The sequence below is a fragment of the Xiphophorus couchianus genome, chromosome 23 (genome assembly GCF_001444195.1).
Source record: "Xiphophorus couchianus chromosome 23, X_couchianus-1.0, whole genome shotgun sequence".
NCBI classification, from domain to species: domain Eukaryota; kingdom Metazoa; phylum Chordata; class Actinopteri; order Cyprinodontiformes; family Poeciliidae; genus Xiphophorus; species Xiphophorus couchianus.
Window position 1 is genome coordinate 455,207 of NC_040250.1, and position 18,210 is coordinate 473,416.

Consider the following 18,210-nt stretch of genomic DNA (forward strand, 5'->3'; position numbering starts at 1 on the left):
GTAGTGCTACAGAAGCGACCCAGTTGGAGTTCTGAATCAGTCGGGACCGTCGGCCTGCGCATGGACAGGAAGTGTGTATGATAGCAACAGGAAGTAGCTGCCATACACACAGGAAGCTGCTGATGATCCAGGTCATCAGGGTCTGGATTCCTGGGAACAGCAGGAAAGGTTCTGGTCCAGGTCTGGTTTGGACTCTAACCTCCATTCAAAATGTTCTGGGTCAAACAGCAGCTGCTGCTGAAGCAGAACCAGAACCAGGTCAGAACCACAAGCTCGCTGGTTGGTTTCCTTCATCTGGTTTGACTCATCATGACTCCGAACCGGGCCTGCAAACCGGGCCTCAGTCTAATAATAAACCGAGACCAGCAGGAAGGCAGATAAAGTCCAGACTCCTCCCTCTGCAGCTCTGATTCTACTGGGAGCCCAAAGCCTCCAGAACCAAACAGAACCTCCAGAACCAAACAGAACCTCCCTGAAGCAGAGAACCAGCTGCTGGACCAGAACCCGGCTTTGGTCCGAGAAAGAATCCATGGAACTGGGCCAGAACTGAAGATGACCTCTGACCTGAAGACGGATGAGTGACTAAACAATTTTAGATGAAATAGTAAAATCAGATCATGTAACCATTTCGTCCTCTCAGGTTCTGGTTCTGGTCCAGTAGAACTCGTCCAGAACCACAGCAGCTCCTCTCTGGTGTGTTTTAGTATTCTGAGGACAAGAAGCAACCTGGCGGTTATAAATCAGGTGTGTGTGTGTGTGTGTGTGTGTGAGATCCGAAGCTGCAGTAGCAGAGTCGGTGATGAGGACACGCTTCACAGTCTGGAGGACATCTCACCTCACCGCTCTGTGTGTGTGTGTGTGTGTGTGTGTGTGTGAACACTCACGGAGGCGGTTGTCATGGTAACGAGGTTTGCAGCAGCTGCATGCTAACAGCTTAGCCTTCAGCCAGGTGTGTGTGTGTGTTTTCCTGTGTCTGTTGGACCCTGAACGCCTCGCAGCCTCTGAAATGAAATGGACAGAACCGACCCAGAAACGCCGGAGGTCGATTCTGGGTCCGGTAGAGTTCAGAACCAGCTGGACAGGTCAGATAATTCTGCATAAAACAGAAGCTTTGTTTCTGGCTGAGAGAACTTGAAGCAGCTCACTGGTTCCACTGATCCAGTCCAAACCAGACCAGACCGGTTCTGACCCGGTCCAGACTTCAGCTCCAGCGTCTCTTTATCTCAGATTGAGGCAGAGAGGAAACAGCAGGTGAGAATCTGATGTTGGCCGGTTTCTCCCTGTGAGAATGAGACACACACAGACACACACACAGAGACACACACACAGAGACACACACACAGAGACACACAGAGACACACACACACAGAGACACACACACACACACACAGAGACACACACACACACACAGAGACACACACAGAGACACACACACACAGAGACACACACACAGACACACACACACAGAGACACACACACACACACACACACACACAGAGACACACACACACAGAGACACACACACAGAGACACACACACACACACAGAGACACACACACACACACAGAGACACACACACACAGAGACACACACACACACACACACACACACAGAGACACACACACACAGAGACACACACACACAGAGACACACACACACAGAGACACACAGAGACACACACACACAGAGACACACACACACACACACAGAGACACACACACACACACACAGAGACACACACACAGAGACACACACACACACACACAGAGACACACACACAGAGACACACACACACACACACACACACACACACACAGAGACACACACACACAGAGACACACACACAGAGACACACACACACACACAGAGACACACACACACACACAGAGACACACACACACAGAGACACACACACACACACACACACACACAGAGACACACACACACAGATGTATTGATTAAAGGCTCAGATAAACCCAAACCCACTCGACTCATTGACTGAAAGTGGATCTGAGGTGGTTCTGATGAAGTGCTGGATGGTTCTGGAACCGGGCCAGAACAGAATAATTCTGCTGTGATTTGGATCCGGATGTTCTGGACCGCTCAGAAGAACTCTGCCTTTCCTTCAGATGATTAAAACGTCTCATATTATATTTTCAGAGGAGCGGTTCTGATCCAAACAGCCAGACAGTTTGGTCGTTTTTAAAGTGGTTCTGATCAACAGAACCAGCCGTTTCTTTGGACTTCTGGCCTTTTTGTCCTCAGTCCAACACTGAACGCTCAGAGAACATACAGCAGTTGTTGACATTTAAAATTTAAGAATCAAAAAATAAAAAGATTTTTTTAAATCTCATGTTTAACAGAAATCAATTGTTTTTTCCTAAAAATCTTAATGAAATGAATTAATGAGTCACAGGAACATTGATTTCCCTTTGGAAACAACAAAGTATTTATGAATCTTAAAATGTCCGTTTTATTCAGATCTGATCATTTTCGGTCCGTTTCTGATCAGGAACGGTTTCGTCTAGAAAGCGGTCGGGTTCTTTGGATCACAAACCGGGAGCCTGATGACTAAAGGATCTGCGCCCGTTCATCTGCTAGAACCTGCAGAACCTTCAGGCTGGTTCTGTTAGGAACATCTGGACCAATCTGACCTGTGAGCAGCGTTCAACCTTCGCAAACACATCAATCCTTGAAAGAGCCTTTGATTACATGGAAGAACTAAACACAAGTTACCAATAAACAGGAAGAGTTAAGCACAACTTACTGAATTAGCATTTAGCTAGACGGAAGAGTGATAATAATGTAAGTCCCTGCAGTGATGAAGCCTCTGGTCTCCAGACAATCGGCAGGTTCTGATGTACTGGAGCCTAACGGGCAGGAGGGCGACTGAACCAGCAACTCTCCTGGGATCCACACGTTTTCAATGGCCAAGCTTCAACTCCTCCAGTTAGCCGTTAGCTACAGACGCTCTGCAGCCACAGGAGCAGGAAGAGCTACTGGGAAACTGCTGATTAGACCAGAACCAGAACCAGAACCAAAACCAAGACCAGACCCAAGACCAGAACTGGAACCAAAACCAATAACAGAACTAGAACCAAAACCGGAACCAAGACCAGAACCAAAACCAGAAACAGAACCAGACCAGAACAGGAACCAAAACCAACAACAGAACCAGAACCAAAACCAGAACCAGAACCAGGGCCATCAAGGACTTCTCCATCTGCTGGGTTTTTACTTTTTGGTATTCTTACTGTTGACTGTCTTCAGGAGAACGTTTAGAATAAATTACACACATTTGGTGCAGTGGGTAGCACTGTTGCAGCCAGAAGGTTCTGGGTTCGATTCCTGGCCCAGGTTCTTTCTGCATGTTCTCCCTGTGCGTGGTGATTCTGTCCGGTTCTCCGGGTTCCTCCCACAGTCCAAACACATGACTGTCAGGTTAATTGGTCTCTCCAAGTTCTCCTTAGTGTGAGTGCCTGGTTGTTTGTCCTGTGTGTCTCTGTGTTGCCCTGGCGACCTGTCCAGGTGACCCCGCCTCTCGCCCTTTGACCGCCGGAGAGGCACCAGCAGCCCTAGCAGCCCCACTAGGGACACGCGTGGAAAAAAATGGATGGATGATCACAGACCAGAGAATCCAAGATCTGTTCTGCTTACCTACCTTTCATGTAGCTTACCGTGTTTTTTCTGCAGCATTTTGCGTGAAATGGATCGACTTTGTTGTAATTATTTGTTACCAATTTCCTTGAACTCATCTGATGACTTCAAAGCATTGAGAAGTGGCTACAGGAAGTAACAAACCACATTTCCAACCTTTGGTTCAGTCTAGTGCCACAGCGACCATCTTGATAGCCACATTACCTACCAGTCTGAGGCCATCTGGTGTCTTCAGGGTCTCCATCTCGACAAAAACTGTTGATCAGCTTCTATATCTTCTTAGTCCGTACACCATGTGGTGTTGACAAGGCCTTAAATTCTTAACCATGAGCTCAGAACTATTATCCATTACCATAGACAGACTGAAGATGCATGTGGAGACAGTGGGGAGAAAGAACCTCCCTGTAACGGGAAAAAACCTCCAGCAGAACCAGAAGTTGACTCTCTATGAAAGGTCATCTGTCACGACCTCCGGGGGATTTGAAAGGACAGAGCAGAGAGACAGAAAGAGAGAAGACCTGCTCCGGGAGTGTTTCTATACTGGAGAAAATAAAGAGTTAGTGGCTTCATCTATTAGAAAAATTATTATTTTATTTCCCTTTGGGATCAATAAAGTATTTTTGTACTGAAACAGTTTAACTCAGCTGATTTCAAAGACTGAAGGGAGAAAAAAAACAGTTGACCCAACACCAGGGAACCATTGATCCTCTAGAAGGAAAACAGGGACCGAATTTCAGCTGGAAAACTGCAAATAAGAGCTGGTGGATTAGGCAGTGAACCTCTGTGACCTCTGACCTGCAGCGGATCTCTCCATCGACAGTCATCCAGAAGAAATTAAATCGCAAGAGGCCGTAAGATTTTGACACAGAAATAAATCAGTTTTCACGTTTAAGTTTAAATTGTTGTTGAATGTAAATAAAATTTGTTTGAGTTACTGAATTATCAAAGTATGGTCCTGGTTTTTAAATATTTAGATTAAAATTCAAACTAAATATTAAGAAGATGTAAAAAAAAAAATAAAGGTATGTATGTTGAAATGTAAATGAAATACCTTATTTCCACCCAAAAACATATTTTTGATAATATTCTTCAGAAATATAAATATTATCTTAATGCAGCTACCTTAATATGTCAACATAGCCACATTAAATCATCAATAATAATAATAATAATAATAATGCACTCGTGTGGAGTAAAGGTTTAGTGTAGTGATATTTACAAAGCCTAACCTGAATGACTTCCTGCAGCCTCCAAACTGTATTCACCAAATCCTTGGCAGCCATCTTTCTTTCACATCACAACTGACTTTCAAACATGAACTTCAGATTCTAACACGCTAATTCCACCTAAACCTCCACAGGCCACATGACCACAGCAGGTACTGACAGAAGGATTTACAGCAGCAGAATAATTCTCAGCTCAGAGAACCAAACCAAACCAGCACCAGGCCAAACTTTGGCCTTCAACAACAGCTAGCAACAAACCCAGCAGCAGCTCTTACTTTGAGACGTCTTCCAAACCCGTCATGCAACAGTTGCTTGATCTAACCTACCTTTGATGGGTCAGGCGGATCCCCCAGGCAGCTTGAAGGGATCATCAGCTTTATTGAAAATCCCCTTAATATCCATAATTGATTGCCATTTTTTTCCACAGATATTTCAGGGAGCCAGCAGCCAAACCAACCTCGCTGAGACGGCATGGTCGGTCGCTCCTCCTCTGCTGCTCTGTTTAAATACACAAAATGGCTTCAATAACTTCATCAGAGAAAATCCAAACACCTTAAAATAAGATTTCCGACGAACGACTTGCCAAATAACAAGCACGGTGATTCAAACATGGCGCTCCTGCGGATACTGGCCAGCTACTCCTCAACAGGTCAAGTACAAAGTGCCAAACTACGAGGCCTAAACACTGAGACGATTTCAGGATAATCCGTAAAAGCTTTGAGTCATTTATGCTGGGCGTCTAGGCGGGTCTGGCGTATTGGGAAATCAGAAAATATAATTTTCACAACCGGGTCCCAGAGTGGAAGAACATCAGCACGCCGATTTATTGTCTCTGTGTCCATGTAAGCAAGCCGGTCTTTTTTAAAGGATGACGTCAAAACTCTACGGCTCGCGCTCATAAATAACAAACATGGCGCAGTTCGGCAGGGTTGCCAAATCTGACAGTTTCCAAACCAAACCGCCCAACTTCAAAAAACAGTCCAAATATCAACTATCAATAATTCTGAAAATGTTGAAATAATTTTTTTTTCTGCAAGAACGGACTTTTGTTTTCTCTTACCTCTGTTGAATAAATATTGATTTTCCTTAAGATGATTCTATTTTCAGTCAGTTCTTAAACTATATTAGGGATAAACTGGTTTGTTCTTAGAAAAGTGTACATTTTCAAAATAAAAAAAAAAAAATCTACCATCACAGGAAGTCAGCTTCACCGGAAGTTAGCAGTGGAAGGATATTCCCGCCCTTACCTCGGCGTAGGTCTTGTTGCCTAGCAACCGTGACTCTAAACCGGATCAGAGGAGAACGTAAAGTTCCCGAGTTTTTTATTTTATTTTTATTTTTTAGAATTTTTTTTATTTTACAGCAGCTTTATCGTCGTCGCCCGGCATATTTATGTCTTTGGCTGAGAGGTGATCACATCCAGGTAAACTAATTTTGTTTAGTCTGCAATCTTTCAAGAATTGCATGTTAACTTTAGCTAATTTCATGGATAATTTTAGCGACTGAAAGACTAAACTATTATAATATATTAGTGACTCCAGATGCTTCAGAAAGATGTTCTGTCTCTGAAGCTTTCTCTGTATACTTTGATAAGTTTGATCAAAATAACCTGAGATGTTCCTTAACTCTTTAAGGACCAGTAAAGGTAATGGGCGCCATGTTGGTTGATACATCTGCCTCTCATACTAAGGCTGCTATTAGAAGTGCGTTGATACCACCTAGTGGTCAGAGTGTGAATTACACGTGGTTAATAAAAGCGAAAGTGCGCAACGGGGGGATAAACAGTAAATAATTTTAACCCTTAGATGGGGTTAAAATATATTTAGGCTGACTAATGTTTTCTAGATATGGTAAGTCTATGGTAAATCAGTTATTTTTCATTTCGATACTGCAGCGTTTTAGCTACACTCGGCAACTAAGGAATGGAAATAAGTAAAATAGTATTAAGAACCAATAAATAACATTTAGGTGCAGTTGTTGAAAGAGTAATTATGTGTATATATTTTGATCATGCAACTCTGAATTAAAATATTGCTTTAGATTACAAGCAGTCATATGTAAATATTAATTAATACATTTTCATAAGTATATACTGTATATCCTAATACAATATTGGAGATACAAGTTTCTTGTACAGTAAAGGGATTTTTGTATTATTTGTATATAAATACTGCAGGATGAACACTTGTTCAAAAATATACGTTGAAATTGAATTTATAAAGCTGATTTTATTTATCTAAAAAGAGGCCAGGAGCCCACAGGACTGTGCAGGAATGGGATTCAGCTGTAATGAAACACTGTAATGATGAAAAAGCAATGATTGTTCTAAAACATATATTTTAACTCAGTTTCTAAGCCTTGTTGGAGCATCAATAAAATAATCACCATATTAAGATTGAGCAGCCTGTTTCATTCCTTAAGTGCTTGGTGGATATAATTAGCATCATAGCTATATTTACGTTTAAAGTTAGAATTTCTAAGTAATTTGACATCTGATTCATTTTCTGTACACCCTTGTCCCCAGTGGGATCAGGAGGGGCTGCTGCCTCTAAAGCGAACGTTTTGGGCGAGAGGCGGTGTCACCTGGACGGGACACCAGTCCATCGCAGGGCAACACAGAGACAGACAGGACAAACAACCAGGCACACTCACACATAGGGAGAATTTAGAGAGACCAATTAACCTGACATTCATGTTTTTGGACTGTGGGAGGAAGCCGGAGAACCACAGAGAAGAACATGCAGACTCCGTGCAGAAAGACCCCGGGCTGGGAATCAAACCCAGGACCTTCTTGCTGCAAGGCAACAGTGCTACCTACTGCACCACTGTGCAGCCCTCACAACAAAACAGTAAAAACAATTGTACTGATATAAATGGAGGTATTAAGTAGTTAAACAATGCCAGCAGAGGTTCTGGATCATTTTTGTTTTGCTCATAAAAAGTGAGCAAAACAGTTTTGGGGGGTTCCTGTAATGAGGTCTGGTGGCTGTTAATGTGGGTGAACTGGTCCAGAGAGCGGTGAGAGTGGACTGTTGTCATGTTCTCATTAATCTGTCTGTGATTAAACACCATCTGCCCGGTGGGGGGGGCAGAGTGCTGGGGGACCCTCGTTAGGAGCTCATTAGGGGATGGCAGCGCTCCGTCTGTGACGCTCGGTCGTGCACACAGAAGCTCTCAGATTGTGAGGAAACAGCAAACAGTTTCTTCGTTTCATTCAAACGTGAAAATGAAACTGCTAATACTTTCTGACACGTTTCTTGTTTTAAAGTTGAGTTCAGTCCGAACTTTAGATCAATGGAACAGAAACAGAAATCTGTTTTACTGAACGTCTGAAACACCAAAAGTTTTACTTTAGATCTGAGAGTAAATCTGCTGCATCTGCTAATAAACATCAGAGATGAGAAATAAAACTGTGTGGAAGGAAGATCTGTTCAACCAGCAGGAAGATGGATGGATGGATGGATGGATGGATGGATGGAAGGAAGGAAGGAAGGAAGGAAGGAGGAAGGAACAGATCAATTAATCTTTTCTTCAGTAATCAATAACCCGGCGGTTCTGTTCCTGAACCAATCAGAACCGTTTTGTTCTGAAGGTTTCTTTCTTTCTCCTTCAGACCAAACATCTGGATGAGGAGTAAATGAAGGAGATCAGGAAATTAATTAGACAGGAAGTGATGCGTAGATAATCTGATTTCCACCTGGGGGCGCCTGACGTCACCTGACTGACTATTTATTGATCAAAGAAGAGTTCGTCTTATTTACACTCCAAGACTTTCTCTGGTCCATAGCAAAACCACACGACCATTAACTCGGCCATCCAATCAGAGAGAGAGAGAGAGTGTGTGTGTGTTTTAGTGTGTGTGTGTTTGAGGGGTAATCTCATTACTGTGATGGCAGCTTTCATATTATTACACACACATCGTTTACTACAGTGTGACTCAACCTGTCTGCCCTTTCAGCTTGGCTTCGCGTCTCAAACACGCTGTGTGTGTGTGTGTGTGTTTGTGTGTGTGTGTGTTTGTGTTCTAGTATTACAGAGCATTAGTGTATTGTCTACACGTATTGATCTGCACCCGGCTCGCTCTGTTTGGGAGACTCACTTCAGTGCTGATGTCTCCGCTGCGTCCTCATAAGTCAGGACATTTCCTTCATGATTTGGACGTTTTGTCTTTGTTTGCTGGACTTCTGGACATGTCTGTGTCCAGAAGTCAACCTGAATAAAGTTTCATGAAAAGGCTAACCACAGAAGACTGCTGAGGCTATTAGGGCCCAAAATGTCAAGTTGTGAGCACTCAAAGATTTTTTAATTATCATTGAAAGTGAAAAATGTATTTATTTTTAAGACATTTATTGTTTTTATTTCTTCAACAATATATAAATTTGGAATGTATTATTAAAGCAAAGTAAAATATAAGCACAATCGCCAACTCACTTTTTGCACGTTTTTGTTCTTCCGTTAATATCTCTACTCTTCTTCAAAACATACCATGCACTTAAAAAAACACCAGGTTGCTTTTTGGCAATAAGTTCTTAATTTTTTTGTGTCTGGAAAATGAGCCGTTCCAAAACCCTCCAGAATATAACATCACAAATCAGCAGGCGCTGCTTGTTACCTAGCAAGTGGAGCTCCAGCCTGTTTGGTCAGCTGGTTTTCCTACTGGATTTGCTGTACAATGGCTGCTGGAAGAGTTTTGCTGTTGATTTACCATCCAGAAAACACTTGTTGCATTCTGGCTGGTTGTGCAGGAGGCTCCACTTCTGCTTCTCGCAGATGTATGGTTGGGTAATTGCTCATGTGTTATCAGCCATTTTCACATGGTAGTTTAAATGTTGGGAGGGGGGCGTGGCCAGCAGCTTCTTTTCTTTTAAAGCGACAGACACCCTAAAGCAACTCAGGATAGGCAGAACTGAGCAGACTGAAATCTAATTTTCTGAGAATGGTTTTGTGCAAAAAATAATAATGAACACATAAACAATCTGAAGCCAAAACATTTAGATGGATAACCAGCTAAACCTGGAACAGGAAGTCCTATCAGAATAAAACAGGAAGCTCAGATCATGTCCTCCACCATCTACCTGTTGATGTTTATGATGGTGACATCGTGGTTGTGTGCGCCCCCTGCAGGAGATGTGGTGGACATCTACCAGCGGGAGTTCCTGGCCCTGAGGGAGCGGCTGCACTCGGCCGAGCAGGAGAACCTGCGGCGCTCCAAGGAGCTGAACCTGGTTCTGGAGGAGATCAAGCGGGCCATCGCCGAGAAGCAGGCGCTGCGGGACATCAACCGCACCTGGAGCAGCCTGTCAGGTCAGTGATGAAGAGCAACAGGAGGAGGAGGAGCAGATTTCACTTATCACAACTGAATGAGTACGGTGGCAACGTGACACAAATCAGATATTTACAGAAAATCATGATGGAGGAGTTTGAGTCGAGATGAATCAGTCAGGGACATTTTCTCCGAATTTTTCTCTTCAGTGTTTTATCTGTTTAACAAATTAATGAATGGATGAGAACCGACAAGAAAGAAAGTAAAAAAAGAAAGAGAAGGAAGGATGGAAGAAGAAAATGTGTTGCTGTTTGGTTCTGGTCCGTCGGGTCTGACTGGTTCTGGTTCCTCAGAGGAAACGCGGCTGAAGCTGTGGAACGTGAGCAGCAGTAAAAACGTCCTGCAGCTTCCCTCCATCTTCCATCATCTTCCTCACCTGCTGAGCCGCGAGGACAGCCTGCAGCCCGCCATTCACCTGGGCCAGGGACGCACTGGAGGTAAGATACACCGGCTGCTGAACCAGTACCTGGAACAGAACCAGAACCAGAGATGGAAACTCCTCCTTCCGTTAGATCTGCTGTTGGGTTTCAGATCTTTGTTCAGTCAATGACGGCAACATGCAAACCAAGCCCACATCACCATACCTCCAACACCGTACTTCACAGCTGGTGCTGGGCTTCATGGTCAGGAAGGAATTAGAATAACTACAGCAAAAGCAGGGAGGATAATAGAAAACTATTAAAAAAGTCTGGATAAACTGAGAATAATACCAGAATGAAATTAGGGCAAAATCAAGCTTCAAACAAGGTCAAATAAAAATAAACTTTGATACAAAAATAACTAATAAAATCAAAATAAAAACAAGAATAAAACTGAGACACAACTATTAAAATATCATGTTAAAGTAAGGGTAAAATTATAATAGAAAACAGAATGAAACCAAGAGAAAATTAATAAAAAGGTCTGGATAAAATCAGAATAATACCAGGATGAAATGAAGTTGAAATCAGGTTTAAATGAGGGTGAAATAAAAAATAATCTTGATTAAATAAAAAATAATGAAATAAAAGCATAGCAGAGGACAGATAAGACCAGACAATATGACTCAGTTTTCCTCCAGTGGAGCTGCAGCAGACCGGTCAGTTTATTCCCTTCTGACGGTTAAAACTCTGTGCCTGCAGCAGATCCTGTGTGCTTTATTGGATTGGGATCTGGAATATTGTGTTGGAAAAAGAAACATTATGAGGGATGCTTGATGGTTTCTGACAGCAGGCTCCGATGACGTTTACTGTTAAAAACCAGGTCTGGTCCTCAGCTGGCCGCAGGCGCACCGCTCAGGCCTGATTTTTATAACGCTGCCTCACAAATTAAACTCAGCGGAGAGAAAATGTTCAGCAGGAGCAACCTGGACAAGATGAGCTACTGGCTCCAGGGTGACGCTGCAGGAGGAGGTTAAATACAGGAAGAATTAAGGCAAAACGTCATGAATCACACCTGCACGCACACACACACACACAGACCCAAGTCCTGGCTGCACTGGCAGCACAGGGGGCAGACCTCCGCCTGGGGACACACAACCCACTGAGACCCCTGTGACGCAGCCATTGGCTCTGGAGGCTAAAATACAGACGGCTGAGCAACGTTACTGTGTGCGCGTTGTGGGTGTGATGTGTGTGTGCATGCGTGTGTGTGTGTGGAGTCTCATTTATTCATGTAGTGATTTTTTTTTCTGCCTAGTAAACCATTTCCTGCTCCTTCATATGGATGTAAACACAGATAAACAAACACATTGGAAAATGTAAATCAGTGTTTTACACAGCTGAGTATGTGTGTGCACGACTGCGTGTGTGTGTGTGTGTGTGGGCGTGTGTTTGTTTCTATTACCTTGTGGGGACCATTTTTCTGACATATACTACATTGTGGGGAAACACTGCTCTTTGTGGGGACCAAAGCCTGGGCCCCACAAGGGGAAACGCTGTTTTTGGGTCAGGGGTCAGATTTACGACTAAGGTGTGAATTGAGTTTTGGTTGGGGTTAGGTATGTAATGGATAGGGTTAGGATAGGATAAGGGTAAGGTTTAGGCTGTAGAAATGAATGGAAGTCAATGGAAAGTCACCACAAAGACAGCTATGCAAACGTGTGTGTGTGTGTACGGCTAAGTGTAGTGAAATATATTTATGATGGAGCGATAGTGGTTTGTTGCCCTGGAAGTGTTTGATAATTCAGTGCAGGACAGAGATAAGAACCAGGAGGAGATACTGAGGAAGATCACTATAAATGCTTATCTGGGTGTGTGTGTCTGGGTGTGTGTGTAAAAGACAGAGTCAGATAAATTAGATTTTCATGTAAAACCATTAAAGACCAAAACAGAGTGCACTCAGTGTTTCTCCAGATGCATATTGAATTAAATGAAGGTCAATCTAAACAGAACAGAAGCCATGTTTCATGGTTCTGGTATTCTTGTCATGAATACCAGTGTTCATGAGGACAGCTGGAAAAATTCATGGTTCTGAGGACGCTGTGGATTATGAGAACTTTATGGTTCAATCTGATGTGTTCATAGTTCTGTTACAATACCAATATTATCTCCCCAGTAGCCCTTTCCCCAAGTTTGGGCTTTAATGTAGGACTGTAACTGACGACTATTTTAGGAATCTATTTTTCTGACAATCAGTTAGTCAGATAAAAATTGGCACATTCTGAAAATTTTTAATTTAATTACTTAACTTTTTTATGTTCTCTGGAACAGAGGTACTGCTCACCCTCATGAATATCTTAAAATAGAAACTAGGAATTAGGGCTGGGCCACATGGTTTAAAAATAAAATATCTGATGTTTTTATACCAGATCTAATTTTCAATTTAAATATTTTTTTCTTGCTTTCTTTTATAAGAAATCAGTTACAAATGACAGATAATGGTGGGAAAAAATTACAATGTCATAAACCAAAAATTCACTTCATCAATAAAATGCATTTATGGTCCAACCCTGGTAGGAATAATCATTCAAATGAGCAAAGTAGTATATTGTACTTCTTTGTTAATACCGGTCCAGACCAGCTCAGACCAGTTCAGTCCATTCCAGACCACTCTGTTCCCAGTTGCTGATGGTTCTTGTGTCTCCAGTCTCCATAGTGATGGGCGTCCCCAGCGTGAAGAGGGAGGTCCACTCCTACCTGACGGACACGCTCAGCTCTCTGATGTCGGAGCTCAGCCCGGCGGAGAAGGATGACTGCGTCGTCGTCGTCCTCATCGCAGAGGTCTGTGTTTGTGTGTGTGGGGGTGTGTGTGTAGGTCTACAGCCTAAACCATTTCTACAGGTTTAGGCTGTAGAAATGAGTGAAAGTCAATGGAAAGTCCCCACACGCAAAACGTGTGTGTGTGTGTGAGCCATGTTGTAGAGAAACATGGCTGCTCTGACCAGTGGGAGTTTTTGTCATGATGGATTACTATTTTCAGACCCACATGCAGAACACAGTTCAGGAGAGGTATATATGGTAATTGGTTTATTGTAAAACGGCAAGCGAAGGTAGTGGAAGCTCGGGTCTGGTCCAGGGAGGAAACGGGTTCACGGAGCGATCGGCTCTCTAAAGAGGCAGAGCAGAATGGTGAGTTCAGGGTTGTCGGAAACGGGAAAGTCACAGAACAGAGTAAACGGAGCTTACTTGTGGTTCGATGGTACGAGATCTAGGAGGGTTTACTGGAAGGTTCGGAGTCTTAGTCTCTTAAGTGGATACAGGTGGTCCGGTGCTTGACGGCTGGTGTCCAGGAGGAAAACAGAGGATTACGTTGGAGGGCAGACAGGTAGGCTCGGGCTCGGCGGGGACAAAGGAGCGGTGCAACTGCCAGTCATGGAATCCGGGGGGGAACTTGTAGTCAGACTGAGGAGGTGAGTCTGGGAACTCGGGCAACCAGTGGGTAGGACCCACGGCGTCACGAGGGGAATCTCGATCAGAGAAGCAGACAGGATCAGTAAGGGCTTCTCCGGGGAAAAACCTGAAGGCAAAAAACAACAGGAAAAGTCACTAGAGGATTCAGATCAACGAGGATTCAGATCAACGAGGAAGGATCAGAGGCTAGCTCTAGGAGGCTCAGAGGTATCGTTACTGGCTAACACTCGGGCGCCGAAGGACTGGCAGAAGCCTCTTTTAGTACACGCCGCTGATAAGTTGATCAGGTTCAGGTGTGCTTGATGACGGTCTACACACACACTCCAGTCGGGTGAGTATGGCGCCATCTGTCGTAAAAGGTGAGTGTATGCACAGAAAAACCCACAAAGAAGAACCAAAGGACCCCGAACCACAACAGTTTTATTTATGCTCAGACATTTAAGCTCAGCGTTTGGCTGAAGCAGAACCCGGCTGGCGGCTGGAAACTGGAGATTAGGTCGCTGCTCCAGGTGTCCAGAACTGGCCAGAGACAATAACGCTGTTATCAGAGTTATTGTCTCTGTCTATGGTTGTGCTCCTGTCTTTGGACATGAGTGTCTTTGATACGTTTAGTGATCAAAGATCTCCTCTTTACAGTGAGTAAAGATGCACTCCAACACTGCAAAACACAAAATCCTACCAAGTATTTACGTCTAGTTTCAAGAGCAAATATCTCTTGAAACTAGACAGCTACCTAAAACAAGCTTGTTTTAGGTCAATAAGTCTTTAATATCAATAAAAGGTTCTAAGATTTTTGCTTTAATAGCATGAGAAAAATGTCTTGTTATAAGTGGAATTAGAACTTTTCTCATCCATCCATTTTCTTCCAGCCTGGTCCCATTGAGGTCAGGTTGGTGCTGGTGCCTCCAGCTGTCAGGGGATGAGAGGCGGGGTCACCTGGACAGGTCGCCACTCCATCGCAGAACTTTTTATCAATATTCAAGAATTATTCACTGTTCCTCTTATAGTGCACATTTGATACTTCCAGTATTTGCTTTCATTGTGTTTTGTACTATCCATCCATCCATCCATCCATTTTCTGTTCACCCTTGTCCCTAATGGGGTCGGGAGGGTTGCTGGTGCCTATCTCCAGCTACGTTCCAGGCGGGAGGCGGGGTACACCCTGGACAGGTCGCCAGTCTGTCGCAGGGCAACACAGAGACATACAGGACAAACAACCATTCACACACAACACACACACCTAGGGAGAATTTAGATAGACCAATTAACCTAACAGTCATGTTTTTGGACTGTGGGAGGAAGCCGGAGTACCCGGAGAGAACCCACGCATGCACAGGGAGAACATGCAAACTCCATGCAGAAAGACCCCGGCCAGGAATCGAACCCAGGACCTTCTTGCTGCAAGGCAACAGTGCTACCAACTGCGCCACTGTGCAGCCCACGTTTTGTACTATGTTTATATTTTTTATTTTTTGTGTGCTGTTTGGACAAAATAATCTTCCTGCAGGGATCGATAAAGTAATTTTGAATCCTGAATCTTAAAACAGATATCTTGCTAAAAAGTTACTTTTAAGTTAGCTTTGTCTTATTTCAAATGTACTGATATATTTGCATTAGAAACTGTACTTAAAATACTTGGCAAGATTTTGTGTTTTTGCAGTGTATTGATCTTTTTATGACCAACCTTTTATAATAAGTAGAACCATGTTTATGCTGAGACTTTGCTGCACCCAAACTAGCTTCTTTAAATCTGTTAAAGTGTTTAGAAAGAACCACCCATAATCCTGTTTTTATAACTGAGAATAAATTTGTTTAATCAAGTCCAAGTGAATCTGAAACACTATCGTTCTTTCTTTTAATTTAGCATATGTGCAAAAATCATTTTCAAGTCTTGGATTGATCACATCCCTTTCCTATAAAATTGGGCGACTTTATTTGCTTGATTTATGTTTTATTTTTAATTCTTTTGGCCTGTGAGAACTTCTGACTCTGATTTTGGCCCACATGTCAATAAGTTTGGACACCTGTTGTAGAGGCAGCAGCAGATCTGCTGTAGCTTCGGTCTTGTTGTCAAAATGATGGAGGTATTTTCACTCCTGATCAAATGTGAGGCCTGGCAGGACGCTTCAGCTTCTGTTTGGACTTAAACATGGAGAAAGCCCTGAAAGCTGCCGAATCTACATCTGATCACTGAAAAGGGAAGCTGCAGAGTTTATTATTCATGGCTGATCTGTCAGGTAGAAAGCTTCAGAAAGAACATCTGATCAGCAGAAAGTTGTTATTTACATGCACTTCCTGTTTACCTCCACTGGTGCTTTCAGATTAAAATACCACAAACTGCCTCATAAATGCTGAAAATGGTGATAAGTCTGCTGAGAGCCTCTAGGATGGATGTTAATGTGACAAAGAGAAACACCACAATGTGTGTCTGTGTGTTCTTGTGTTTCTACCCTATTTAAGACCGTGACCATGTCTACAAAGAGTGGCCTTAAAAAGGTGGGTTTATTGGTGGTTCTCAGAAACTCACAAATACAAGAACGTGTGCGTGCTTGTGTGTGCTCATTAGCTAAACCAGTGGCCTTTACAAATAATGTGAAGAAACACACGCATCAATACACTTTCATCCTGATGGTCAATTACACACACACACACACACACACACCCACACACACACACACGCACACACACGCACACACAGTGATAATGTCACTGACTCTGCTTCATGCAGCTTCCAGCTGCTGCAGGCGGAGGAAGCAGCCATGTTGTGAATCTGTTTCATCGTTCTGAGCCTTTAGTTTTAGTAGAGAACCTGCTGCTTCTTCTGGATCTGCCTGATGTTCCCCTCATTCATCCAGATGTTTCTGGGTCCGGACCTGTTCTGATCCGCTGTAGAAACTGAGTTGAGAGTTTTCCCAGATCTGGGAAGACAGAAGGTTTCAGTGATTTCACATCACTTCCTTCCTGTCTTAGTTTCTCTCTACAAATAAACTGAACTGAAATTTACTTCTTTCAGTCTCATGTTTGGTTTTCAGTTGTTATTTGGACCAATTTTATCATTTAAATCACTGCGGGTTCTGGTTTCACTCAGACTCATGCTCATGTTCATGGTTCACAACGTCTGAACAATGAGTTCAACCCAGATTCTGTTTTATTTCACTAAAACAACTGAAATACTGAATATTAACTGATTTCATTATGAATTTATTATTTATTAATTTTATTATATAATGTGTTGAATAATTAAAAATATATATATAAATAAGAATAAATCCATTTTATTACCATATATTTCTAGAAATGTATTTATGTTTATGTAAACAAAGACAGGAGTTGTTTTGCTTTTATTTGTTAATATTTATATCACAGAACCTACAGGTTTTGTTTTTATTGGGTTTTGTTCTGATTTTAGGCCAACCTCAAAATTCCCCCTCCTTTAAAAAATACTGCAGAAGATTTTTTTTTACACAATGAAATGAATTTTTAGAGAGAAATGCTTTTCCTGGGGCTTTTCTGTCTGGTTTTATAAGAATTTGCTCTATTAAACTTTTTAATTACATATGTTCAGAAGCTGGTAACTGTTAAACACAAAATCCTCTCCAGTGTTTTTGTTTAGTTTCTTGTGAAAATATCTCAACACCTGAAATGAAACAAAACGAACCTATAAGTAACTTTTCAGCAAAATATAGGAGGTTTGTTTAACCTCCTATATTTTAACTGTTGAAAATAGACTCTAGTACTCATTGCATTGGCAGATCTTTTTCCTTTATAACTAGAGAAAAAGATTTCTTTCCTAATTAGCTTTTTGCTTTATAGTTCTTCAGTTTCGCTTTGTTTCTTTAGTTATGAGCTGACGTCAGTGAGTTAATATTAGACATGATGTTTCCTCTGCAGTCTTTGTTTGATTGTTTTTCTGTCTATGTTTACATGGTTTTAATTTCTCAGTTTTAATGTTGTTTTTATTTTCTTTAGTTCCCATTTCATGGACGTCTGAAAGCCTCCTTAAACCCTCCATCACTTTCTTGTTGTTGCCCCAGAAAATGCCTGATGATGAACAGTTTTCTGCTCAAACGAGGGAATGTTTTCACCGAAAGCCGAGAAACGTTTGCAGAGTAGAAGGTGAACAGTTTGATGATTTCTGACTCCGTCTGTTCCTCGTTAACATGGCGAGCTAAGC

The 18,210-nt window shown here is 42.6% G+C and overlaps 1 protein-coding gene across 2 annotated transcripts in view; it reads left to right on the forward strand.

The window, feature by feature from the left end:
• The window catches only part of mgat4b (alpha-1,3-mannosyl-glycoprotein 4-beta-N-acetylglucosaminyltransferase B), a 49,176-nt gene that overhangs the window by 14,763 nt on the left and 16,203 nt on the right, over positions 1 to 18,210 (forward strand). For both annotated transcript variants that reach the window (XR_003594415.1, XM_028009115.1), the window contains exons 2-4: positions 10,008 to 10,187; positions 10,500 to 10,643; positions 13,273 to 13,406. Coding sequence is in view for 1 of the 2 variants with exons in the window: in XM_028009115.1 (XP_027864916.1) it covers positions 10,008 to 10,187; positions 10,500 to 10,643; positions 13,273 to 13,406 (458 nt within the window). In the remaining variant the exon portion in view is untranslated. The remainder of the gene's footprint in view (positions 1 to 10,007; positions 10,188 to 10,499; positions 10,644 to 13,272; positions 13,407 to 18,210) is intronic.